Source organism: Vigna unguiculata, chromosome 3 (assembly GCF_037176805.1).
Source record: "Vigna unguiculata cultivar grain cowpea cultivar isolate G323 ecotype 2 chromosome 3, ASM3717680v1, whole genome shotgun sequence".
NCBI classification, from domain to species: domain Eukaryota; kingdom Viridiplantae; phylum Streptophyta; class Magnoliopsida; order Fabales; family Fabaceae; genus Vigna; species Vigna unguiculata.
Window position 1 is genome coordinate 42,440,002 of NC_140794.1, and position 27,833 is coordinate 42,467,834.

General features: G+C 34.3%; 3 protein-coding genes and 1 long non-coding RNA gene across 6 annotated transcripts; 1 reads left to right on the forward strand and 3 right to left on the reverse strand.

Moving 5' to 3' along the window:
- The first annotated feature begins 2,112 nt into the window (after nucleotides 1-2,112).
- Nucleotides 2,113-6,491, forward strand: LOC114176509 (ribosomal protein S5 domain protein). Of its 2 annotated transcripts, none has more exons than XM_085670684.1 (6): nucleotides 2,113-2,481; nucleotides 2,573-2,614; nucleotides 3,099-3,214; nucleotides 5,168-5,273; nucleotides 5,415-5,468; nucleotides 6,111-6,491. In XM_085670684.1, exons 1-6 carry the CDS (start codon nucleotides 2,254-2,256, stop codon nucleotides 6,270-6,272), a joined length of 708 nt encoding a protein of 235 aa, XP_085526810.1. In that variant the 5' UTR covers nucleotides 2,113-2,253; the 3' UTR covers nucleotides 6,273-6,491. The 2 variants fall into 2 exon arrangements, with proteins under 2 accessions (XP_085526810.1, XP_027917373.1); XM_028061572.2 differs by having other exon boundaries at nucleotides 2,115-2,481; nucleotides 6,155-6,491.
- An 844-nt stretch (nucleotides 6,492-7,335) lies between these two features.
- Nucleotides 7,336-8,725, reverse strand: LOC114176430 (uncharacterized). Its single transcript, XM_028061473.2, has one exon. The coding sequence runs from the start codon at nucleotides 8,624-8,626 to the stop codon at nucleotides 7,811-7,813; it is 816 nt and encodes a 271-aa protein (XP_027917274.1). The 5' UTR covers nucleotides 8,627-8,725; the 3' UTR covers nucleotides 7,336-7,810.
- Nucleotides 8,726-10,123: 1,398 nt separating this feature from the next.
- On the reverse strand, nucleotides 10,124-27,322 carry LOC114177655 (kinesin-like protein KIN-14B). 2 transcript variants are annotated; one of them, XM_028063092.2, is made up of 23 exons: nucleotides 26,920-27,322; nucleotides 25,727-25,850; nucleotides 25,219-25,305; nucleotides 24,865-25,035; nucleotides 24,657-24,763; nucleotides 24,305-24,436; nucleotides 24,008-24,186; nucleotides 22,570-22,731; nucleotides 21,916-22,007; nucleotides 20,525-20,676; nucleotides 20,147-20,320; nucleotides 19,425-19,571; nucleotides 18,035-18,220; nucleotides 17,282-17,353; nucleotides 16,744-16,799; nucleotides 16,435-16,660; nucleotides 15,001-15,192; nucleotides 14,664-14,855; nucleotides 13,974-14,324; nucleotides 13,313-13,411; nucleotides 11,423-11,563; nucleotides 11,179-11,337; nucleotides 10,124-10,959 (listed from the first exon to the last, which is right to left on the reverse strand). In XM_028063092.2, the coding sequence occupies exons 1-23, from the start codon at nucleotides 27,136-27,138 to the stop codon at nucleotides 10,504-10,506; spliced, it is 3,876 nt and encodes a 1,291-aa protein (XP_027918893.1). In that variant the 5' UTR covers nucleotides 27,139-27,322; the 3' UTR covers nucleotides 10,124-10,503. The 2 variants fall into 2 exon arrangements, with proteins under 2 accessions (XP_027918893.1, XP_027918894.1); XM_028063093.2 differs by lacking the exon at nucleotides 26,920-27,322 and adding an exon at nucleotides 25,541-25,610 and having other exon boundaries at nucleotides 25,727-25,858.
- LOC146887874 (uncharacterized) lies at nucleotides 15,285-16,425 on the reverse strand. Its single transcript, XR_014993451.1, has 2 exons — nucleotides 16,140-16,425; nucleotides 15,285-15,772 (listed from the first exon to the last, which is right to left on the reverse strand). It is a non-coding gene; the product is annotated as an uncharacterized LOC146887874 (long non-coding RNA).
- Nucleotides 27,323-27,833: the final 511 nt, after the last annotated feature.

The window sequence follows — 27,833 nt, forward strand, 5'->3', positions numbered from 1 at the left end:
CATACCATACAAATAAAAAAATGTGCATAGATTAAAATTAGCTTCCTTTACCTTAGTTAAATAGATCTTACTCTATAAGATGCTCCCTAGAGCTCTATCTAACATAGGAAAACTTAACTTGACAACAAAGACCTCAATTAGAGATCTAAGCATGCAATCAAGATTATATAAATGAGAATCAGTTATTAGAAGTTTGTTTTATAGTTTGAACCTTTTATTATTAAAATATTATAGTGTCATCTTTTTAAAGCCAACACTACTCTTAGGCTCTTTTCTAGGTTCTCACAACAAATGAATAAAAATATCAATTTGCACCGATTGGATCACTTATTATATTTCTAGAGTTGATGAACAAATAAAACTCTTGCTAGACAAAACTCAATTAATTGAAAACCTGAAAGTTTTGGTTGTTGGACAAGTTATTTAAATAAAAACTCCCAATGATTTAGTCGTTGGATGAGCCAAATATCGCTGGACGAAATTCATTTAATATAAAACCAAAGAGTTTTGGTCACTAGACAAGTAAATTCTCATTCAACGAGTTGGTTTTATGAAAACTTCAAGTAATTTAGTTATCTGACGAATACTTTGGTTATTAGGCAAGCAAGATTTCTCTTAGACAACTAAAATTCATTAGGAACCTTAAGTTGGATGAGCATAATGGTGATTGGATGAATCACAACATATGTTTAATTCGTTGGATGAGCTAAATTTTGGTTGAATGAGAGAGTGTTTTTTAAACTTTGAAAAAAAATATTAAATATTTCTAAATGCTATTGTTATATTTGATAAATATGTTGTATTTGAATATTAACATAATATAATGGATAATTAATTGTAATTTGTTTAAATTGAGTTGGATGCATATTAGGTGGTGAGAGTCAAATGTGCTTTCTATGGCTTAATTAGTGGTATAAATTTTTTTTATTAAGTTGGTCACAAGAATTTAACTTGTTATATAAGTTTAGTGAGTTCTTATTATATAACTTTGTAGTGATGGCTTAGTGAAAATAATTATCTGAGTTTAATTTAATGGATTAATCTCTTTGACATAAAGTCAAGTGTTTGTGGTAGTTGATGTCAATAATATTTTGACATGAGATTTTGTTAATGGACTGATAATTAGATATTTAATTTTGAGAAAATTAATAACTAAGGTTATATCCATTAATAAATCCCAATGGGATGTGAATGTAATATGTGTATAATTTATAATTTAATATATGCACATGTAAAAGTTTGGATTAAATATATTTTTGTCCTTCAACTTTTAGTCAAAATTAAAATTAGTTCATAACCAATTTAGTCCCTTATTTTTAAAAATGTGTAGATTTAATTCCTTAAACCATTTTTTTTAAGTTTATTTAACTTTTCAAACACATTTCTCGGCTAACATTGAAGCGAACATGTGTCAAACAGTGTAAATAAACTAAAATACTATAATGAAATGTGTTTGAAACGTCAAATAAACTTAATAAAATTTGATTAAAAGGACTAAACTCACATATTTACATAGTTGAAGAACTAAATTAATTCATTTTTTAAGAAGAACTAAAATATATTTAACCCTCCAAGTTTTAACTTTTTCGCAACTTTAGGTTACTTATTTGTACCATTGTACCATTATGTTATTTATCAACTTTGATATTAAAAAATCCATTAATGTCGAAGGAAGACAATATTAACTAAAATTAATAGAAGATAAAGGAGGATTACATTTTATAATTATTATTTATTTTTCAAACACGTATTCATTAAGACATTTATTTTTATTTCTTAATAAAAGTTTTGTTTTTAAATTTTTTAAATATATATATATATATATATATATATATATATATATATATATATATATATTGTAATGATGTTGAAATGTTTGGTAACAATGTAATGTTTAAAAATGAAAAAGAAATGTGTGGTACATTAAAAATTAACAAAAATAAAAAATATGTAAACAATATTTAACAGATATATTTTTCTAAGAACTAAAATTAAAAACATATCAAGAAAAGTAAAAATACAATATAATCTTGTTATTTTACATACTTTTATTAAATATATAACTATTTATATTTTTATACATCCATCCTAAATTATTTATTATAATTACGTGCTGTCTCAAAAATATCACAAAACAAAAGAAAGAGGTTGAAGGAAGGAGTAGGAGAAAGAAAAGGCCATGGCTTCCGACGATTGATTCATTGCTTATAGCTTTGAGAGACGCCAAAGGAGGAATCTTTTGCAGTCAGATAGATGCCTGTGTCGGTAACGCTACCCACTACTCAGCACCGCTTCTGCGCTTCACTCTTTGCCATCGCCAAGGCCAACAAAACCACCATGGCCAGCACCAGCAATTCCGGTGGGGCCTTCACCACAATTCAAGAGAGGGTCACTTTCGAGAAAGAGATCAAGAAAAGCAAGTTCATTGCCATTGCTGGCCCCATCGCCAATGAAAAATCCGCCATGTCTTTCCTTTCTCAGGTTCATTTACCTTCATTTTTTTTCCGCTTATTTTACTCTCTTTTTTCTTTCACATTGCTTTTAAGTTTTTTTTGGCTTCGTTTATTATTAGGTCCGGGATCCACGTGCCACTCACAATTGCTGGGCTTACAAGGTACAGTAAAGGATTGCTGTTCTACTTTGATAAAACAATCAATAATGTTTGCTTGTATTTTTGCCACTGCATTATGTTTTGGGGGTCTCTGAATATTTAGCTTTTTTTAGTGCCTTCCATTTATGTGAATATTTCACTCAAAAGGTATGGTATGGGTGGGAAATGATTTCTCTGTTGCCCGACTCGTAGTTGGAGATTTCTACTTTCTGGTCCTTACAGCATGCATTGAGTTTTCAGTTCTCGTTGTGCCAGTTATAGTTCAGTCATCAGTTTCAACCTAAAGGTGTCATCATACTTTGCTCATTTTCTAATTGATTTACATACAAATTAAGGGTGTTGATTGGACTTTGAAAACATAAAAAGGAAGATCATAAGTGAAGATAGAAACCAAAATCACACATATTGATAAAGTAGGTAATGTGTTGCTACTCGTCTACACTTTACTATCTTTTGCTCATGTGTATTTTTTTTTTTTGTATGACAGGTGGGAGATCAATACCGGTCCAATGATGACGGTGAGCCATCAGGAACAGCTGGGAAACCAATACAAACTGCTATTGATTCTTCAGGAATAGACAGAGTAATGGTGGTGGTGATCAGGTTAATCTTTACCTTATAATTCGCATTTGCATATTAATGTCCACAACTTTGAATCAGTGAAATGTTTGGGTTTACATGTTTGATGTCTACCATCTCCCCCACCCCCTTACGTGAAGAAAAAGCAAAAGAAAATTATCTTTTTGACACCTTGATGAAATGTATACAACCTTCAGGTGATTAAAATAAGGATTTTTTTTTTCCCTTTACGAAGTTCTTATATACTTGTGAGGTAATCTGTGTATAAAGGTAAGTTCAAAATATAGAATTCATCTTGTGCTTTAGCCGTCCCAGTCTTCCTCATAGTTGTGTTAATGATGACATAATCATTAGGAGAAAAAAACAAAGTGCAAGGTAGAGAGGAAGTGAGTTTGTTAACAGATTAAAATGGAATAAGTTAAAAATACAAAGAACATCATGAAGAGAGAAATGAGGGGATAAAATCTCATTACCAGAAAAATTAGCCATAGAATGTTGACCATTTGGAAGAGAAACATGTATAGGTTGAATTTATTTTTAAAGGAAAAGAAACATAAAGAGGATGATATATGATTAGTGTATCCCGAGTCGAAAGTTCGCTGGGCTAGGAGTGGTACCTGAAGGTTGAGGTGAAGTGTTAACACCATGGCAGCTGAACAAGTTGGTAGTATATGTTGTAGCTGTAGGGGCAGCGGAAGGTCAACCGATGCTTGAATTTGTTCATCACTAAGACTTGGTGCGGTCATCAGGAGAAGATGTAATCATGTTAGAGGCAGATTTTGTGGTTCATTAACCTTGGGGAAAACCATGCTTAAAGAAGCATGTTTTCACAATATGATTGGTCTTTTTGCAGTGAATGGGTTGCGTATTTGATTTTTTCTTGGCATTGGATCAATCCCTTCCTAGAAAGTTTGATGAAGGCTGAGTTAGGGTTGCCAAAGCTAAAGTTTCATGTAAAATCTCAATATACAGTTGACATTCTTGTTGGACCACCATAGAAAAAACATTAGTAGCAGAAGGGATCAAGAGGCAAGATTTGAGATTGGACTGTAGAGTAGTTGTTATCAAACTCTTGAAGAAAGTACAAAACACAATCATTGTCCCTGTATTCTTTGACTCCATATATTTGTTGGGCAAGACTTAGTCACATAGGGAGTGAATGCGAAAGTTGCGATATTCTTCGAGAAGGATCTTGCATTTGTTTAAGAGAAATTATATCAAATGAAATGGGAGACTCAAGCATTGCCATCATGAGAGAAACATTGTACGGGTTCTTGCTTTGTATTAGAGGCGATATCAATGTAGATACACTGTGCGCAATTTTTGGGGAAACTGAACGGAGGAGCCAAGAAAGGGTTGCAAGGTTTCCACAATGCAAACTGGGAATCATTTGAAGTGGGTTTCTTGAAAGTTCCACCTACAAAAGAGAATTTGTTCTTCATCTCCAGTGCTGTCGCCATTAATAGGACCAGCTATGATAATTGGTTCCGTCAGGGAAAAGGGAAACAAGAATGTGGGATGAGTTTTCATCAGGATGTATGTAGTTGTGGATGGCAGCATTAAGAGAGGCAGCGGTGGCTGTCATGTTGCAGAACAGCCAATAAGGAGAAGGAGATGACGGGAAAATGAAGAAGGGTAAAAAAGAAGCTTATACGAGACTCTATTAGTATTAGAGGATCTCTCCAAAAGAAAAACTGAATTGCATTCAAAAGTAAAGGGACAAGTATAAAGTTTTGGTTACAAGATAAAAGCAAATACACACACACACACACACATATAACAACTATAAAAACTATTAAAAAACTTAAAACAGAAAGCTAACTGTAAGTCTTCTACATTAACCAAAAACTTTAAGACTATCATTGGCATGTCCTTTTTGATGGATTTGTACATAAGCATGTGTAGTAAGCACTAAGCTGTTTTGTTTTGATGATGAATTTGGAATATAATTTGTGTTGTGATCTATGTAAACTTCAGGCATTTTGGGGGTATCAAATTAGGAACTGGGGGATTGGTCAGGGCTTATGGAGGAGTTGCATCAGAATGCTTGAGGAATGCCCCAACTTGCCTTGTTAAAACAAAGGTGGTTTTTTTCTTTGTCCGCAATGCATCTTTAGTTTTAGCTGTACCCAGGTCTCAGCATTTCACTTTCTTTAAGGTTTTCAGAACACATTAAGCTTGCTTATTGTGTATTTATTCATGAATAATCTTGTGAAAAATGTAGGTGCCAATGGGTGTAGAGGTTCCCTTTGACCTACTTGGAGTTCTCTACCATCAGGTTAGTTCTGGCAGATTTATATTGATGATTTCCTGATATTGAAGAGTTCTTAAGTTAGACTTGGATTTGACTAAAAAACTGATAAGTAAGGAACAAGAGTTAGATATTCATGTTTTTTGTTGCAACAAGTCCTGTGAATGAATGAATTTACATAAATTTGAGCAACACGTTTCAATTTCTACTTATTCACCCCCTTGATGTCCTCCTATTATGACATGTTTGGTAACATGGTGAGTTGAAGTCACTGTGATTTTCTAAAACAACTAGTTACTTTCGTGGTGACTTCACCGTGAATTTATCCCCATCCCCATCGTGGATTTCTACAGCCTGCCAATACAATCACATTATATGTATCCACTGCATTTTTAACCTCTCCATTTTAACGTTTTTGCTGGAAAAGAAAATTACTGGTTCAGAAATCATAGGTTCTCTTTGATTTAATGTTGTTAATGCAATGATATCAATCTCACTGCTGGTACTTGTGCTTGAGATGGTAAGAAGTGTATATTAAAAAAAAAAAAACTGGACCCTTGCAATTACCACTGGTAGATTTTTCTTATTGCAAGAACTATATATAGGACTGTGTTCTGAGTCTAAATGTTTCCGCATCTGTTGCTCATTTTCTTTTTATTGTTTTTCCAGGTGCAATCTTTTCATGTGTTCATTTTTTTTTATTCTTTTTTCAGGTGCAATCTTTTCATGTGGAAGACATCAAGCAGGATTATGATACCGGTAAAGATGGCATATCTATGGTTACTTTTAAAGTTGATTTTGACCAAGCTGAGAAATTGGAGGATGCACTGAAAGCCAATTGTAGCAGAGAATTGAAGTTTTATAAGCGGTGAAACATGATTACATGGGATCAGTCTTAGGATTTTGATTATATTTTTCTTATATATGGAAGATACTTCTTCACCTGAAGATTGGATGTATGGGACATCTCCAGGGCCTTGACTAATTTGAAAATGGAGAAACTTGTTTATATAATAGTTTAAAAACTAAAAGACATTTGTTTGTGATGTACTCATAATGTTACATAATTTGTAAATTCAGTAGAAATTTTAACAAGTTATCTAGGATATAATTTATACTTGCAAAATAATTTTATGTAGAGAGACTGCACAAAATTTTACTCTTTCTGGACTTATAATTTAAAAGTAACAAAAAATAATTGTGGACTCAAATATGAATAAATTTTAATTACATTCATTCTACTTAAGAATCCTATTTTAAAAGTACTCTCGAATTAATCTTAATTGGGAGTTTTATACTTAGAGATTCAAATGTATTATTGTTATCACGTTTCAGTGAAATACATTCCAGGGGAAAAATAAAATTTTTAAATAAAATTACATTGACTAGTTTTATAGCTAGTAGGTTAATTAATTTTACTTTATTTAAATAGGTAGATTACCTCTGAAATTATTTGGCGACTTCACATTAGATACCCCATTATTTACTGTGCTTCAGTTTTAGTCACCTTTGATTGATCTCAATCACATTTTTCATTCTACAAACCAAAGCAACATGACAATGGCCAAATTATTTGAAGTGGTTATCAATAAAACAAAAGACCCATCTTCCTCCATTCTCATGGTCTCAGATAATAGTCTATTGATTAACCAAGAAAAACATAAATGAATAAAACTCAAAATGTTCATATGGCTATTCTGATTCAAGTCACTATGGTCCCAAGAACTTTGGGTCTCCTCCATGAGTCAAAGACACATTCCACCACAGTGAACAGAATCACATTCCTTCCAAAAAAGCAAAATAGTCTCCCATCCATAAAGACAGGATACATGTTCCACCATTTCAAGTTTCAGAATTACTTTTAAGAAATCTAATACAAACTCTAAACATGAAATGAGTTAAAAGGAAATATAATGTTTACTTTATGAAACAAAAGTACCTTCGAATTCTCTCTTAAACTATGCTTTTTGGATAGTATACAACCTATGCTAAAACTATCAAAATTATCTTTTCTTCAGCAAGAGAATCATACTCCTTTCTAGCCAGCTATTAGTAACACCAAGATATCTCTTTCTAAATACTAAGAAGATTTTCTTTCACAGACAAACTGTTACACCCAAAATGAAGAATTCATCATGTATCTGGCAGAAGCAGCATTTCAAGACAGCAAGATAGAAGCAATGCATGATGATGCCCCTTTTCCTACAAAACCAAGACTACATGATGGACGTCCTACAAAAAGATTCCCCTTTCAGGTTTTTCCAAAATCTGTGACAACAACCATACATACACTAAACACCAACCACTACCAACCCAACCAAGATTTCCCTTTTGAGGATTTCCCAAAATTTGTGGCTAAAAACCACACACTATCTTCCCTCATTCTCCTCCCCGTCTGAATCTGAATCGGAGTCAGCAAGGGCATGAACAAACCCTTTAGTTCTAGTCCTATTAGCCACTGTTTTAACCCTTAACCTCTTCCGCATCCCATTTTCCTCATCACCAAAACCACGCCGATCACCAACGGGATACCTGAGCGGCAAACTCACGTGGTAACAGTAGTACTCCTCCTTTCCTGCTACCACCGACTCCGGCGGAGGGGGCTTCACCGCGGCGCCGTGAAACGTCTTCTGGCAATTGGCACACCTCAGCGTGCAATCCTCGTAGCACCTCTGGTACTCGTGGAGGTACCAGCAGTAGGGGCACATTGTCCAAAACGAAGAAGTCTCGTCTTGAACCTTTCTGTCAAAACTTGCCTTGAGTGTGGGGTCAGAGAGAACACACCAGGCTTCGCGCACGCGCATGAGGGCCTCGTCGGCGAAGGGAAACTTGTTCTTGTTAGGGTCCAGGAGACGAACTAGGATTTTGAACTGTTGTCGTACGAAATCGCGGTCCGCGGCTGCGTCGCCAGGACTGAGGCGCAGGATGGAGTACCAGTCGAGCGGGTCGTGGCGGCGCTCAGCGGCGGCGAGAACGTCGGCAACCGCAAGGATTTGGTCGATTTGCAGAGAGACGTTGGGGTCGGATCTGGCGATCTTTCGAGTGAAATCGCGACAGGCGTTGAAGCTGCGACGCTTGAGTAGGGAAAGCGCAGGGCGAAGCATGGAGAGGGTGTCGGAGTCGGCGGTTCCCTCCGATGTTCCGTCGTTGTCTGTGTTTTGTTTTTCCTCCATTCTGTCTTTCATAATTTGACACGCCCCACACCGGCAGGGTAGAAGAACGGAGCCAAAATTTTTGTGACAAAACTCCGCCTTTTATATTCTCATTTTGCCGAAGTTTACATCCGCTAAATTCTCTCGTCTCAAATATTACACCACCACTTTCACAATTTCAGCAAATTTAATCATTTACTTTCATTTTTTAATTTTTTCTAAATTTTTTCCGTATATATATATTATATATACATATGCTAGGTAAGAAAAAAAAAGTGAAAACTTTTAAATTCCTATTTTTCAAATACTACTAACTCAAATAATAAATTTACTATCACAACTTTTTTGGGTTTTATTTTTTTGTGCGTCCGATGACCTTGTACTCAATTTTTTTTGTAAGATAGCACGCGTTTGAGTTGAATTGTTATATGTACGTCTTTTCACATATTGAGTTTTTTTTTTTTTTATGTAAAAGGCACCAGAAACAAAAGAAGTTGTTGAAGTGTGTTTATAAATGTCAGAATCGTAGAAACATGAAAGATGTCTCATGCTCAAGAATCTCATAATTTTTATAATATAAAAAGAATATAAGCTTTGATAAAGTAGTGAAGTTCACGTACAAGATGCACGTGGGTTTATGTTACCATAGATATTATCTTTCTTACCTTAGATGTTCAACACCCAAAATTGGACTTACACGCGTCCAAAGCTCACTAGGGAATTCCTTTTCTGCACCCCATATTTTCTCCTTACACCCCCAGTATTTTTTAAAATTTCAATTATATTCTTGTCTTGTTGCACAATATGTAATGCAAAATTACATTATGGATCATATAATATATAATGTAAATTTACGGATATAATCTAGAATATAATTGTATTACGATTTGAAATTTAAATTTGTGTTATTATTGATTATACAATTTTTAATGTTATACAATTTTGCACACAGATTGTGAGATTTGAAATCTACATTTTACTTCTTTCATTGTGAATTCTCTTCTTTCTTACATTTCATATTATTATGATCTATCCATTTGTCTTAATGGACACTTATAAATGTGAATGTTTTTTAGGATGGAGGTGAAAGCAAATGATGGGATGGAGGTGGAGGTGGAAGAAGATGGGAATCGGGGTGGAGGTGAAGATAGAGAGGAAGATGGGGGTGGGAAAAATGGGGTGGAGTTGGATGTGGAAGAAGATAGGGTGGAGGTGGAAGAAGAAAATGAGGTGGATGTAGAGAAAAGTAGAAGGTGATGTTGGGTAGGAGGAGGGAAGAAGAGAAGGATAAATTTGACAGCAAGAAAGCATGGGGGTGCAGAAAGAGTTTCCCAGCTCATTATTTAGATAGTATGTCTAAATCCGTCTCAATTTTCTTTCATCCAAGAGACGAATGATGTTTTAGCACTCCTATGTTCTCTCTCTTTCTGAAAAAAATAATATTTGAATTTAGCACGTTGTAATAAAATAGGATAAGCATGGATTTTTTTTTAATGTGCTCCAACACAAACAACTTTACATAGACATAGATGCAGAGAGAACCATAACGACTTCTAATATTTACTGCCAGAAGTTCATTACAAGTACAATGGTTGGAAAACGAGTAAAAGATGGCAGGGGCTAGACAATGACTATTATATTTTAAAACCGGATAATGTCAATCGAATCTGATGCTGCAGCGTGTACAACAGTTTCAACTGAACCAGAAACTGCATTTTAAGCTACTTGCATTAACTGCCCGAATCAAAACTGCAGGCTAAGAATACTAAAATAATTACTGCTACATACAAACATAACGTGCAAGCAAACTGAGAAATGCAATACCAGTGTAAACCCTTCCTAAGAGCATTAGCGAACTTAGCACAGGCGCCTCAGGACATGAAGTAAAGAATAATGTTGGCATCGAAAGGTCACGTTCTAACATCTTTTAGTGCACCCCCTTTTTCGAGCTCGCTGACCAAATCCTTAAGCGATGGAACCTTTGTAGCCAAGGTCCTATATAATCTAGAATAACGTGCCCGTGTGCCATCTGCAGTCCTAGCTAGAGCGAGCAAGCTTAGAGCCTCCGGTAGTTCATTAAAAACTTGTTTCATTTCCTCCAAGTTCATATTTTCCAAAACGGAGGGTCTAGGGGCCACCCTCACAATTTCACCACCTTTAGGTTCCTGAACTCGTGCATCAGCTTTAATGACCAGTTCCGAATTAGAGTTTGCACCACATTTTATTATAAAGGGTAGTGTCGAGCCAGTATTAAATTGGAGTACATTCCATTGTGCCACGTCGGTTTCAGATCCAGAGCTCAGATCTGTTGATGGCTTGCGACCATGAGATGTATCTGGAATGGGGTCATCTTCTTCAGGAATTGACTGTATCATAAGAAAAATAAAGGATTCAAACATTAAAATAAATAAATAAATCAATCCAACTTAACTTTCATTAGTTCAGCCCTTTAGCATATAACTATGCTATGGACCCAAACACAGTAAACAACTTTGTTCTTTTTCAGTATTGATTATAATTTGAAAACAGTAACTAAGACAGAAGAGAGGAGTAGGTAGGTATACAATACACAACATTTTGCATACCTCAACCATGTAGCGGGCATCTGCAATATGCCTCTGAGCACATGGATGATCAATTTGGAGAAGTGAAGGCATCTGTTCTGCTAATTCATCTAGAGAAGCAAGCGTACTCCTTTTCTTACTTTTGCTCAAGATGTTCACAGAAGAAAGTCTTGTTATATCCTGTTTAATAATGCCTTGAATTATTAATAACTATCCAATCAGTACACTAACTTTTGAAATTAGATTTGACTAATAATGTAAGAACCTTGATTTGCTTTAATATGCTATCAAGCGAAATAAGAGATGCTAATCGTGCATCTTCAGCTGCAGTAGAAGGATTTTGAATAGGGGAGCCACCATTTTCTAATGTTAACAAAGCTATATCACTTTTCATTTGTTGCAGAATCTGATAAAAGGAAATTGATGAACAAATTCATTTCAGACAACAGAAAAGTAAGATCCTTCACCAAAGCCAATACAATTACCTAACCTATACGACTGAATTGACAATATATGAACAAGAATACGAATGAAATAAACAAAAAAAAAAATCATCTATTCATGATAACAGGATACTAAATATAGAAAGACCTCATTTAAACTAAATTGAAACTACAGACGATAAGATGGCTAAAGTCTCTTTAGACCTAGAAGCATAACAAAAATGCATTTTATATTGAGTTGGACAGCAATAATGTATTATTCCACCAACACGATTCATTTCATTGAATAGAATTTCTCTGATGGACAATAAATGAGAATTTTTATGAAGAATACCATCAAGGCTATGTTTCAAATTGTGTATTACACTTTCAAAAATACTAGGACGGGGAGAACGTTATTTCAAGGTAAGTGAAAACATATGTTTGGTTAGAATTCAACATATATAGTTTTGTAATGGAAATGGAATGGATATTAACATTTTGGTAATAAAACAACATAAAAATGCCATTGGAAATAAAAATACTTGTCGCTTGACATGGGAACGGAAATCAGTGAAATATGGGAACGCCATATTCCCCGACTTATCTTTACCAGAAATAACATTATAAATCATGAAAAAAAATACTAAAATATTGATTTCTTTTTCTTCTAAAATACTAAAATTTATTTTCCAAAACATACAAAAAAATGTCTTCTAAGTTGAAATTAGAAGAGTTTCCTCCAAGGAAAATAAATGGAAAATAAATTAAAAAAATATTTGAGGCTCTGAAATTTCCATATAAGCAAATGAACAAAATAGATGTAAGTGCTTTATGTTTTACCATCACATTCTATCTTTTACAAGTGAATATTATTTAGACCCGGTTTTGTCTCTACTCTCTCCCTATGTTATCTAAAACCCCAAAATTGCAATCCAGGATGATCACTTTGGAGTAGTTTAAATTTCATTGTTTTATTTGTTTCCTTTTGAATTTGATTATCACGAGGAGTCAAAGAATGCTACGAACAAGGGTTAGTACTTTGCCTCGTGCAATACATCATTATACATAATATACCAATACCATATTTTATTAATACAATCCAAGTGTTTTTTCTTACCTAAATTCCCATAACTTCAACATTTATAATATCCAAGCTTCACCATCCTTGGAAAACCAATCGAATCACTACAATACAGCCAATTTTCTAAACGTTTGATTTTTTTTTTTAATTTTATAATAATTTTCAATGATTGTCATTGTCTTTGCTCTCTTCCCAGTGTTGATGGCCAGAGCAAGAATGATGAATTTAAAATGTTAACTAAGCATTAGTCCAACAGTTCAACTGATAGTGGCTAATATTAGTACAGTCGTGAGCCCTGTTTTTTTCCTCCACAATATCAACCGCACCTGATTTAATTTCTTTGTTCTATACCCATTTGGCCCGTATAGGTTGAAAGGAGCTATTTATACAACTAGAATTTGTTACAGATACTTTGTTAAAAGGCACCAACCTCATCATTACATCAACACTCAGCCTCTAGTGTAAAATTAAAAATGGTGTTGCCTTATAATTAGGGGCTATATATAGCATTTACCGTGCAATTTTTATCTAGCAACACTAACACAATGACAAACATGAACTCATGCAGCAACTAAAGACATATATATTGATAACACACTTTTGGCATGCATAAGATTTAACTATTTGAAAAAAAAAAATACACACACACCTTTCTTCTTTTATGATCAACTGATTCTAGAGCTGAACGTAGTTTAGCTACTTGTGCTGCATCTTCAGCCTCCTCTGTCGCCAAGGTACCAGCAATATCCTGTCAATCAAATGTCAGAAAACAGAATCCAACATAATGAAAAAATAATTCATTCATTTCTTTTGATCTAAAGTATACATCCACAGCACAAAATGTAATCAAACAAATCACATAAATGGAACATCCCATGGAAGGAAATGGACGTCTGCATCTAAATATATGGTCATTATGCAAGTTGCATGTATGGATTCAAAATGCATGTAAAAAACTTGGGAAAATGATATGGTGAAATTCTAAGCAGAAATCCTTTCTCTTTTGTCAAACTAACACTGGACTTAGATCTTGAATTTAGTATGACAGTTAAAAAGAAAAGAAGACTAAAGTTTAAACTGGATTGATAGAAGCTATAAAAATACTCCATTCAGTAAAACATGCCAAAACAAGTAGAGCTGGGACTTGGTCTACTATGTTTAGAACAATTGTTATATTTGAATGTGACAGCTGGATGAGTGTCATCTCTCCCAACAATGTCCTAAAACAAACAAGCTTCTTCCAATAATGAAGAACTTATGACGGGTGCATTTAGAATTCATTCTACACACAGAACTAACATGTGCCATACCTTCAAGTGTTGTAGTTGAGAAGTATAGACCCGTTTTGAATATTCAAACAATAGCTGGCCAAGGGCATCTGTATGGGGAGGAAGAGCCGCACCAAGGCCAGCCATCCAACCATCCATAATTGCAGTTGAAAGAAGTTCCAACTGACCAGTTGAGCCCCCCGATGCATCATCCCCAGTGACTGATAGAAATTCAAAACTCTCGGCAAGCCAGGATCTAATTTGGCGCTGCAACTCACCAGCAGGTGTATGTACAAAGAGTGCAGCAAGAGCTTTGTTCCCCATTGCAAAACTTTTGGCCTCCTCGGTAATTTCCCTAAGCTTTCCACCAGTTACCTGCTGTCTCCAGATATCCTGTGCAGTTTATTTCAAAATGAAAACAGAATCATGTAACATAGGTTCAAACAAAATAAGCTTTTTTTTCAGGTATGGACCAGAGTAGAGAACAAAAAAAAAAACCAACACAAACTAAAAGAACAAGTGGCAGCCGTCACCCCTCAACCAGTTATCAACAATTTAGCAGATAACATAAGATAGGACACCGATAAAGACATTTATAATGATAAAAAATGTAAAAGAAATTTCAGGAGAAACTACAATTTCCTTCCTCAACAGTTTCCACACCTTAACTGAGCTTTTATGCTAATTAGTGTGAGCAGCAGTAATACAAAATTAATAGGTATTGGCAGCTACCTCATCGATCCCACGTATTTTCAACACAACAGATGAAAATTTTGATTTCCTTTCTGGCTTTAGATTCACTTTAAATCCCTGGATCTGCTCGTCAACATATAGCACAGCAGACCTACCAGGACTACTTCCTCTGCTGGAACTTCTACTGCGCCCAGTATTAGTCTTCTCAAGAAAGCAATCCACTGGCAAAACCTTCCAATTCAATGTGCAAGACAAACAAAATTAACAAATCGCATGCCACTAGACTCAGTAAAATATCACAAAATGCAAAGCACAGCCTCATTGGAAACATTTTTTTCTTTTGAAAGAGAAATTCCGTAGCCTCTACTGCTATTACCTTAATTGATTGCAACTCTGGCGATCTTGCAAGCAAAGATCTTATATACAGAATTCTAACACGGGAAACAAGCATGGTGTCCATCACACGTTTAGGTTCCATCTTTCTGATAAAAGAGAAAACAGAATCCTTAATCTCAGCAAGAATTTCATGTTCCCTAGAGGCACCAGCTTTGATGACAGCAGCCAGAACCTGCAATCATTTTGAGATATCCTCACAAAAATTAGCCTGGAATTGGTGCAATCAACCTCATTTGTTATTGATAAAATTGTATCCACAACCTCTTTTTGATGTTCAATACATTTTCATTTCAAGTTGCTACAGTATGGAGCAATTCCAGCTGTACATATTCTCGTAGTAAATGTACAAATTAAAATAGCAAAATATAAGAATTGGCAGTAAGTATTAAAACACACAAGTTATATATTATGTACAGAGCTTATGAATAGAACAAATTCGTTTTCCAGTACACTATGTTCTCTGCCATTGCTAACAACATATGTTAACATGGCATCAAGTGTTTGTCAAAATTTTCCTTGATTTTTTTAGAGAACTAAGGTCTCACTACCCCAGTATATGAGATTCAGAGTCCTCCAATTGGCCTATCCTAAAACTCTGGCAGTGATGCATTCTGCTATAACAGGCTTGTCTCCAGGTTTCAGTCCTCTCTTACTCGTCAGCATGTGACAGCGCAAGGAGTCAGTTGTCCTTTGGTTTCTTTCACTGGCAAAGACTTGCTATGTCCAGTGTATTTTTCTGGTTGCTTGCCTCCCTAGTGGCAGAATGAAAAGAAACACTAATGATGTTGATTTAGGTGGGTGCAGCAAAGACATATATTAAAACACAATGTTTAGGGCTCCTATAAATTGTTATCAATTGGCAAATCATTTGGTATCCATCACTTCTATTTTTTGTCATAATAAATAATGGAAAAATTATTTGTGTAGGGTGCTTAAAGGTTTAAGAATGTTACCAATTTTTTAATGATTTGGATGAACAAATACACTAGACCATGGGTTAGCGAGGATTATGTATTTGGTTCTGGTATCATGCCATGTCTAAATGTGAGGGTGAAGACGGAAATTTGTGATTTCAATCACAAGGAAGGCAAGCCTGAACAGGAAGTTTAGACATTTTACCGTTAAATTATACTTCAGCTGACACCTTACAATCAACAAAGACTGGCATTGTAGCCTAGAAAAGAGAAGTGACATAGTGTAATGAGATCCCTTGGGATGTAATCAAAGTTAGTGTTGTCCAGTGAGTGAACAGAGTCTTATATGCATACCAAAATGTTCAAAATAACATGTAAAATAGGGATTTGGACATTCCTCCCAGACTCAGTTTAACATAACTGAAAATAACAAAATCTGCACATATTACAATAAATCTGTTCTCAGCAAACTGAATCATAAATAGATCATTTATGCATACCAGCATCAAAAGCTTGTTTGCACCGTCAGAAATGGCAGCATGCCCTTCATATTGGTCTGGATCAAAGTCATTCAAAGCAGCAGTAAGATATTCACCTGCAGGGGTACTCTTAACTATTTCAGAGCCAGTTTTAACTATAGCAACCGTGCCATCACTTTTATCAGTGGCCGAAGGTGAAGGAAGAACATCCACAGAACGAGAACTTGTATTGATGCCAGAGCTATTTCTGTATCAAGCCAACCAGAATATGGTCGATAATCATATGCTAGGAAACAAAACAAAACTTACAAGGAATAGAATAAATTGTACCTTCCCATATCTCGAGGCTGAACATTAGCTGGCCCAAGAGCTGATGGACTTGACAACTGAAGATAAGGCATGAATTTTAGGGAGCCCGAAGTACCCCACACAAAGGGAAAAAAAAGGCATGACATTGATATAAAATAATTGTTACATTACTCTTTGGATGCTATTTGGGACACGTATGTATACATTACCATGTGTTGCTGAAATCCTGATTTATCAAAATAAAACAATGGTAGGAAAAATGACATCTATGGTTGCCCCCATAGAATACAAGCCAGTTTTTGAATTAAAAGTTCTTCACACTCAAACATTACTTATGTGCAAGATAGAAAGCACTTAGTTCTTTGAGACACAACCATTAATCAGAAGAAAGAGGGCCATATTATACAGTGTAATTTATTCAAAAAATGACCATAATTTGATATACACCATTAAAATAGTTAGTCTCAAATTTTAAAGTGTTGATAAGAATACCTCCTTTTTACACAACACAGATAGTGATTGTATACAGTTATTCTAGAGAGTTGTGAAACTTTCCTACCTTGGGTGATCCAGCCGTAGATGCTTTCTGAGTTAGTCTATCAAACAATTTCTCATTTTCTTCATGCAACCTCTGCAGACCATCAAATATCAAATTTAGCCTTTCACCAGACTGATATACAACTATAGGCATATCAAAATTCAATACAGCTGAAGAGTTAAACAAAAGAAATATTCAGAACTTTTTAGACGGAGTATATATCCTAAAAACTAGAAGGTCAGAAAGTACAAAACAAAATTTTAAGCTGTGTTTTCTAGGTTGCAGGTTTAGCTTTTATATTTTTTGCCCTTTCATCATATATATTAACAATGCCAAACTAACTATATCCCCATTTAAGTTCTAGAATAAATTATCACTTAAACAAGGTCATCCACCCACACAATGCTCTCGTATGTATACCATTTAGCATCTAGAAGGTCATCAGAAAATACAAACCAAAATTTTAGGCTGTTTTCTAGGCTGCAGGTTTAGTTTTTGCCTTTTTTTCCTTTTATCATATATATTAAAAGTGCCGCCATATTAACCATATCACCGTTTCAGTTTTAGACTAAATTGTTGCTTTCAAACATGATGGTTCAACCATACCATGTACTTGTATGTATACCGTTTAGCATCTATAAGATGTACGGAGTGCTGTGGCCAGCAATATTTCTTATGAAAAGTTTGGTTTAAGTTGAAAGCAAAAACCATTTAATAATAGGAAAAAATAAATAAAAGACTGACAATCAGACACAATTGCCAACCATAACAGACCTCAATCAGCGCATCACGTTTCTTGAGTTCCTCTTCTAGTTTTCTGGTTACTGCAGAAGAGTCTATGCCATCTCCGGTTAATTTTGAATTGGATAGATCAGCAGGCTCTGGCTCTGATACAGATATTGAACTAGATTGACCTTTAATAGTTTCATTGAGTTGAGTTTCGAAGGTCCTAATTTTAGCCTGCATCAGATAGAAAGAAAAATGAAACACGTGAATTATCTTGCAAGCATGAAGACAACACACATCATTACACCGAAATAAGTATTAACTTCAGTTATCTGTATTTTAATAAAAGAATTCAGGAAAGGGTATATTGATACTGTTAAACCAGCGCTTCTAAAATCAGACTGGCTAGTTCGACCAATCCAGTTACTGGTTCAGCTACACAAAAACTCAACTCTATCCAAAACTGGTCAAACCAGTTTGAAGCCAGTATTATTATTATTATTATTATTATTATTATTAAAAAAAATAATATAAAAGATCTTTAAGGTAAATTAAAACACATATAATAAGTATAGAACATACAAACAGATTAATTTAGAAATTATTATTAGTTTTTTATCTTACAAAAAACATAATTTGGACACTTATAGTAGTTTAAAATTTGTTTATCTTGATTTATTATATTTTATATTATATCAATTTGTCATTTTTTCTCTTCTACACATGAACTTGTATTGTTGATGGACATTATTTTGTTTTGTAAAAACCATAAAGTATTAAGTTATATTTGTTTAGGGTTCTTTTCATGTTTTCTTTAAGTGTTAAGAACCTAAAATATGGTGCTTTGTTTTTATTTTCATTGTTATATAATTATTAGAAATTAATATCATCTAGTTATAACTATTTTATTAATTCTGTTTCAAACTTATTTGAACCTCGAAACCTTGAATCAGTGTTTTCACCGATTAAATGACTTATTTGGTTTCAAAAACATTGGTTCAAATTACTCAATCATGACAAATTATCGTTGCTACAGCTTTGTGATAGAAATGTCACCTGTACACACATAAATTTGATAATATAAATAGCAGTTGTTAGCATGTAAAAGAAAGGACAGCACAAACAGAGCATTGAACAAGATGCATAAAGTCCAAAACTCAAAAGGGGGAGTGAAAGAGAAAAAAAAAAAGGAAATAAGAATTTAGGCAAAGAAGCAATTACAAAGAATTTAAAGTTCAATTATAAGTTATGTATACAAGTAACATAAAGCTTCCTGGCGAACAAAACTGATAAACATCCATTCATTAGAAAAGTTATGTTAGACCATTGTAACCTTTTATCGAGAAACTGTTGTTAAAGCACTTAGAAATTGGACTTGTATATCATTCAAGAAGTTCCCATAAATAAGTAATGCAAGCTAGTATAACATAGGACCAACCTGCAAACTTTGGATGGTTGAATCTTGCTCTTGAATCTGCAATTTTTGATCTTGCTCTAAACGTAGAAGTTGAGCAACTTGATTTCTAAGCTGAGTATTTTGTTCTTTTTCTATATTATGTTTGTCTGACAGCAAAACATGCTCCGACTACAATAAATAAAAACAATAATGCATGTCACAGGCAAGGCAGATGACTTTATGTTAAAAACATATCAACTTAGAGTTGATAATAAAGGATAGATGTTCTCGCGGAATTAGGGCATATTTTTGCAGCCCAAAATATTTAATCGTGTTAACTAAATAAAGTAATATGTTGTTAAAGAACAATTCATGAAATTAGAAAAAGCATAAAAACATTGTAAAATATAAGTTGGGATAAGATACAAATTGTCAAATAGTTGTTGTAATTTCATGGATCAGAACTCAACACAAAATGTTTAAAACATTTAACAGAACACCCACCTCAGCAAACCAAAATCAATATGACATCAGTAGATGCACAATGTTGGATTTGATAGAATACTGACTGTGAGTATGCAGTTGAAAGTCTGATTTAAAACTTTAAATACATACATGTTCTTTAACATGTTGCAGCACAAATAATAAAGAATTGCTTAATGAATTGACATAACCCAAGCATGTCACATTTTCACAAGTTGCCAAATAACCACTCACTGCATAAAGAAATGGAAAACTATTAAAAGCTAATTCAAATACCAAACCTTTAAATCAGTCTGCAATGCAGAAGAAACTTTCCATGCCTTCTGCACTTCATTGAAGAGTAAAACGCATTGATCATTTGCATCTTTAAGCGCCTGCTTGAGCTCCAAACCCTCTTGCTTTAGATCATTGATTTCTTTTTCTTTCTCATAGAGCTCCTTTCGTGCATCATTTGCCTAATAAAAAAATATGGAAAATACAATACATGGTATAAATAGAAAATTTGTAACCATTAACTCCCTAGTTTGCACTCAACATCATTCAATCCACATACAATCTTATCAGATGTAATATGTACTAATGACTTTAAAAATATTCTAAAAGAAAATCATACTAATGAGTAAAATGATCAAAAAGGTGGAATGAGAATGGGAACTTACAACATCTCTCCACTTTTTAATTGTGTCTCGATTTCCCAGGCTTAACATAGAATTTCGAGCTCTAGCAGAGAAATTGAGAGACGACAATGTCTCAGATAAATTTGAAACACTTGGACACACATTCACAATCATCAGAGTTTTTGAACTCCCACCTGCACAATATTAAATAGCACTAACTGCAAAAATTAGATCATGTACCTGAAATCGGTCAGAAAGAACTGATCCAAATATGGATGAATCATGAAAAAAGTCTTGCATGGGAAATCAATTTACAGAACAAAGAGTGAAAAGCAAGAATGACTATACTTATAAATGAAGGTATATCCTTTCTTATACAGAAAATGCAGGTAATTTGTAAATGTTGCTTCATTTACCAGTGTCTTTGTCTATCCATCATGGGATAAGGTAACCTTTGGTGGAATACAAGACATCAATGTAGCAAAGCCACCCAAACCCTCAACAAAAGAAAAATAGGCAATGAATACAGGGACAATTATATTATCTTGAAAAATTCACAGAGAAGCCACTGTTCTTCCTAATGGCAAGGACCTAAACTTTTTATAATAAGTTGAAAGAAGCTTCATGGCCATTATCACCTTAAAATTAGCTTTTGAATGTGCTCTCTTTCTGAAATTGAGTAGAGCATCGTTTATTGTCTTATGTACTATTTCCTTCTATCTTTCATAAAATGCTTTATTTGTGAGGAAGAGAAATAATGTTTGCTACTCTTTCAAAGACGGGCAATTAAAGAAAGGGGATGTCCAAAATTTCTGTAAAAGAACCAAATTATTCCAAAGACAAAGACAAGGGTCCTTTGAAGCACTGATAGAGGAACTAATTGGAATAAACATGTACTAACAGAAATAATAGAAAACAGTCATAGCAACAGAAACATACATATGCAGCAATATATTTCTGAATAAGCAACAAGACCATAAGAATATCAAATGAAGACAAAATCAGACAACAGCTTCATGATACCCAGACAGCAGCATATGTGATGTGACTATTGTGCAGGGCAGGTAACAGCAGCTGATATCAGTTTGTTTCCACGTCAAAGTTAGAGGGGGAGATTGAGAGAGAAACAGAGCAGAGTCTATTTGGAGATAATTAGAGAATGAAGAGCTTTTTATTCTTTTAAAATGTAGTACAAAGGTTGAGCATGTCATCCAGATATAAAGATTCTAGATACACTTAGTGGAGAATGTTCCCTAGAATAATAACAATTGATGTTTCCCAAACAATAATACACATAAACAAAATTCGGTAGCATGCAATATATGACCACAGACTTCTAACGATGAAAAAACCACAACCAAGTTGCAAAAGCTCATTGGCATTTTAATAAGCAGACACATCAAAGATAATAAGAGGGAAGAAAAAATCAATACCAAGTGAATCTGCAAGCAGTTTTGTTAGCACTGAATTTTCATAAGGTATTATATCCTTCTTTGATGTTAAAGAAGACAAAACATCTCCCAACCTGCATATTCATTTTAAAAATGTAACAAATCAGAAATTTAATTTTCTTCACCGCACCACATTCTTTCAACTAAACTTGCCCAAATTTCTATATAAATAGAAAATAAATTCTATATACAAAACAAGAAAATAGCTGGCACATATTAGGAGTTACAAAGAATCAAATTATATTTCATTTTTGTAGATACAAAGAATTGTTATCCAAGCATGGTTCAATACAGTACACAAATAAGGACCAGGTTTGATAGGAGACTTAAGGAATTAAGTAAATGTAACATATAGCCAAATTGTAAGTATAGTGCCAAACACTATAAGTAAAATGCAAACCCGAATCAATTATTAGGAGATTAAATATTGAAACTTTTGTTCCCTAAGCAGAAGCAGAACTAAAAATCTGGTTAGCCTACGGGGTAACATTTGCAACAGGTAATGAAAGCTGATAAATTAACACACATATAGGACAACAGAAAATACTCTAAGTGCATTGCCACCTAAAGACCAACTAATAAGCAAATACTGGTAAATTTACTAATGGAGAAAAATAATGCATTTAAGTTACATACACTGAAAGAGACTTCATAACATGCAGCAAATCTGTGACACGGTCCCCACTATCATCTTCTGTTATTAAACCTTCACTTCCAGCTAAATCAACCATATAGAGCTTACTATATGAGTTTTCACCGGTGATCAAATTCTTATAAAATATGTGTATGGTGACAATCCTGACAAAAAAAAACATGAAATCCGGAGGTGAATTAGTCTACAGCAGTCAGAAAATATGGCAACAAATCCACAGAAATATAAAAATAGTAACAACTACAAAAGAAGAACCTTTGAAAATCTTCTATCTGATAATACAATATCACAAAATGATACATTTAATAAAAAATGTTACTTATTTAATAAAAAATGTTATTTATGCGTGTGTGTGTGTATGTGTATTTTATGGGACATTTCTAGTGAGAGGGTGAGAGGTGTAAATCCTGATCACACAACCATATACTAATGGTCAAGGCTTGATGGAAACCTAAGCTAGGCTTGTTGGATGCGTAAATCTTTCCACTCAAGCTTCAAGGAAGAAATCCTGGTTGGGTCTTGGATAAAATCTTGGAAGGAATCTTAGATGAGTTGTGATCTTGATTTTGTTGAAGCCATGAAAAAGGAAGAGAATTCAAGATTATAATTCAAAAAAATACAAGGAATTATGAAGAACCTTACACCACTCAAACTTAATGAGATAAGCAAGAATGGTGATTCACCATTTGAGAGAACCCTAAGAGAGAAACTCTACTTCCTTCAATAATGAACTTTGAGTCACACCATTTTGGCATTGAAGAGATAAGCTATGGATCAAACACCACTAGAAAAAAGCAAGGAATTTCACTAGAACACCCAAAAGTATTATGATTCAAGTTATATTACACGAAGGCGATTCGCTCCCTATATAGAAACTAAGGCCGTGTATTATCTTTGACCAAACGAGGATGGTCACGAGAGACATGTTATTCCAAAGGTAGGTAGCTTATTCCTATCTCCAAACAAAGATACTCAAATTGAAGCTATGCTAAAAATATGAGTACATGTTATTAATATTCCTCTTTTAGGATCACATCAAGATTAGTTTAATTATTTTTAATCTAAACATTCATTGTTGAGATTTGCTTCTTTTACACTCTCACCTATCTTGATATGTTTCCTACACACACTCACATCCCAAGGAGCAATATCCAATTTATGCATTTGATCTCAACAGATAAATTAGTAAATGTATGCTAGCTAAAGAAGTCTATCATGCCACTTAAAATGGCATACCCAACATGCACACACATGTATATCATGGTAGATTATATCCAGAAAACAATTTTCCATTTACATTGATTTCAACAGTTAGTTACATTGATAAAAGTATGCTATCAAAAAGGTATCGTGCAACTCAAAATGACATAAATGACCACAGTTTCAACACAATATAATGTAGGCAGAGAATTTAGACCGTACAAATGAGAAACATTATTCTTTGCTAAATCATTTTCCCGAGTCTGCAATGCAGCTTTTACTACTGCAGAGAACTCAACAGGATTGTCAACTTTTTCCTGCGCCAGTTCCACAAAACATTCAGGTGATCCCAAGCTGAGTTTAGGAGTGCTCTTCCCTGCCTCCAAAAGTAGATCCCTAGTCTGAAAACACATAAAAGAATATAAAAAAAATTAATCACCTTAAATGAACATAAAATCAGGAAGTACACCAGAAACACAATAGGAAGGGTGCATGCAATAAGTGAAAATAGAAAGAGACCTGTTCATTATATAGCTCACAGACTGTAACACAGAATTTATATTGAGAAGTAGAAGTTGAATCTAAATTGGATAAATCAAACAACTCCTCAAAACAACGAGCACATAAACCTCGATCATAGCTTGATCCTTCCTGGGAGTAACAAATGAACATCAAAGAAGCAATTGATTAGGCCAATCGTCATTGTCTCGATACAAAAGAACACGTTAAAGTAATTCACCCATAGGACAGCCATTTCATTTTCAATATTAGACAACATTGAATTTAAAACTCCTTTTATTTTATTGTAATTTATTTGAGAGGAATTGTTTTGTGAATGCACACACATAAACAGCAAGCGAAAGAAAGCAACCATAGTGTGTGTCTTTCCAGAATGGGTTTGTCCATATGCAAATATGGAAACATTATATCCATCTAAAGCTGATTGTACCAGTGGTTGAACATCACTAAATAACTCGGCTGCAAACAGAAAATCAAAGGTGAGAAGTGATCTAAAATGTACATATCAAAGACGGTGCCTAAACTAAAAAAGATGGTAAGAAAGCATAAAATCCTTTTACCTTGACCCACATGAGGTCCATAAACTCGGTCAAATTCAAAGTCTTTCTTGGCATTAGACAAGGATTCATCACCAGTATTTACACTAATGGTATAGTCATTTGGAAATTCAACGACTGAAGCACCTTCATCTTCAAATAATGGCCTTGCTCGGCAGAATACTCGTATGTTTCCTGAAAATAATATTAATTGCAGCATTTTTTAGCTCAAAAAAGCTTGTATGCTTAAATAAGAGGAACATTGAGTATTTAACGCACTTCACTTCCGGATACTATAAAACGAGAAAACAAAAGACCAAAAAAGAGTAAATGTAAAGAAACTGCCCTACACTTAATGAAAATTTAGGCATAAGCTACCTTTAGATGTTAATAAATCATTGAATAGTCTTCTTTTCTCATTGATCAGCGGAGCTATTTTTGCTTCAGTTTCATGGGCTACTTGATCTGAAATTCAAAGTAGAAATTTTCAAAATTTAGTGACAGAAAACCAACAGTACAATCTCACACACAAAAGAAGAAAAAGAAATGTACCAAAGTTTTAAACAGAAAAACTTCCCTTCCCCCAATGTTTCTTGGGTACTAGAAACAAAAGATAAAAACTTGCTTAACTTCATTTATTTCAAGAAACTAAATGCTAAAAATGTTAAATCTATTATTACTATGGTAGCATAGATCAGACCTTGTAACTGTGTGAAAAACCAAGACTCTCATTTCCCTACACGAGTTTAAAGAATGAATCTCACGTTGTCCTGAAATTAAGTATTTCATTCAAAAAGCAAAAGAATTTACAGGAGAAATGTGGATATTTCAAAACCTTTGGTCCATTTAAGCATGAGCCAAGAGTCAAGATAAATTAATTGCTTACCTAGCTTGCGGGTTTTCTCTGCAAGAACACCTAGATACCGTGTAACTCGATCAAGTTTTGCATTTGAATATTCTTGAAGTTCATTTGCCTCTTGTCTTAATTGCACATAGTCTTCTCTAGCAAGCTGTGTAAAATATCTGATGTGATTGTTAACACATGACTAAACCCAAAATCACATTATCCAAAACAATTGGCAAGGATGCCACATGAAAAACAATAACCCAAACCAGATAGAAGACGGACCAGTAAAATTATTAGTACTTTAAAAAAGTTTAAATAGTATTAAAAGCATTACATCTTCCAGCCCTCTTATTTTTTCTTGATAAATGGTTGCATGGAGGTTTCAACTAAACCCAAACTACCCAAAAATCCCTTATCAGCACATTCCATTACAGAAAGTAATTTTCAATACGGAACGTTATATACTAGAACAGTATAATCACTTGATAACATATGAAACTAATCATTTAGCTTATACTTGTCACATAGCATACATAAACAAAAAAAAGTAGTCCACTCTACGATTTTTAAAAACGGGTACAATCGGTACTCTGTTCTTTTTTACAACTAGAATTCAAATTATAAGCATACACCATCACATTTCTAGCATCCATGCTTTGATCCAAAACTCTTCCTACGCCGAATTCTTCTTGCTCATATCATAATATTCTGAACAGCCTCTTCTAAAACACCCTAAGCTTGAATTCAAAATATTGACACCGCAGGAGAAGCCCCTTTGTCGTCGTCATCACAGAATCAATAAGTACTATAAAAGGACAATGTTGAACACAAAAGCTTCAGTCATCCATTCAAAAAAATCAACACGCTCATGTTAGGTGAAAAAAATCCTTCAACACACAACCCCGAAACAAACCCTATACAGTCTCCGATGTCACTCCAGCTTACTACGTCGAAATTTTACAGAGCCTTCAAACTCCGCATGCATTGCACCTCCCCTTTCTTCGCAAGCTGAAACTACTCGTAGAAACCACAACGCAGCTCGTAAAAGTGGAAACACAAGCTAAAACGTCGTCGTTGAAAGCACTAGCTACAAGGCAGAAGGTAAAACCAGTGGAATAGTTTCCGAATCGAGAAGAAAAAGGAAGGGGCCAAAACGTCGCCGTTGCGAAGAAGAAGAAGGAGAAGAAGAGAAAGTAGCAGCACAGTCAGAAGTGGAGACGAAAACGCATTACCTTGACTTTGTCCTTCAACCGTTGAAGCTTCAAGGCCACAGACTGCCTGGGTTGCGGAAGGACCGACGTAGCAGAAATGGAATAGCGACGCACCAATGGCGCAGTAGGTTTCCGATCAGCGTGCTCCAGGGGAGTCGGCGGAGATTGCGACGACGGAGATGACTTCCACGGGTCGAAGCCGGCGACGTCCCAGCTCCAACGGTTCCCCTGCTCCGCCATTTTGAATCAAACTTGCGATTTCGTGGGTTCGAATTTGAAATGAAAAGAGGATGAGGAAGGGAATACAAATATAATTAAATATAAATAAATAATAAATAGGAGGAGCTTTATGGTTTTTATGATACAATTTGGTTTGGTTTTTGGGTGTGATAATGAATGGAGGGAGAAGGTGATTTTGGTTGGGAGAGTGTGGACGGCGTCGTTTTGAGTGCGCAAGAGTGAGACACTGTGTTGTTGGGCTTTTCTCGCTCACATAATATTTTGTGCCTCTTGTTTGTTTAACCTTCGCTCTCACCTTACTTAATGCTCTCTCTGTCTTCAAAGTTTGGTTTTTTATAGGATAAGCCAAAGCACGTGAAGGGTAGTTCCTCTTGGCTTCGCCTTCACGTACAATTCTTCTTCCCAAAGTTTCTGTCTATTTTTTTCTACTTTTCTAAATTACTGTATTTCTCCTTTAAAATATATAAAACCAGTCTTAAATCTTCACCAAAGGACATCTTTTATTTAAGCTCCCATAAATATTTACATAAAAAATATATAATTATATATATTCTTGAAAACTACTTATTGTTAATTTAAGTTAAAAGGTTATGACATTTTATTCTTATTTATATCCAATTTGTTGACTTGTTAGCAAAAAACTATGCTATTTTTTTCAGTTAATAATTATATTATTGTGAGATTAAAAATCATTC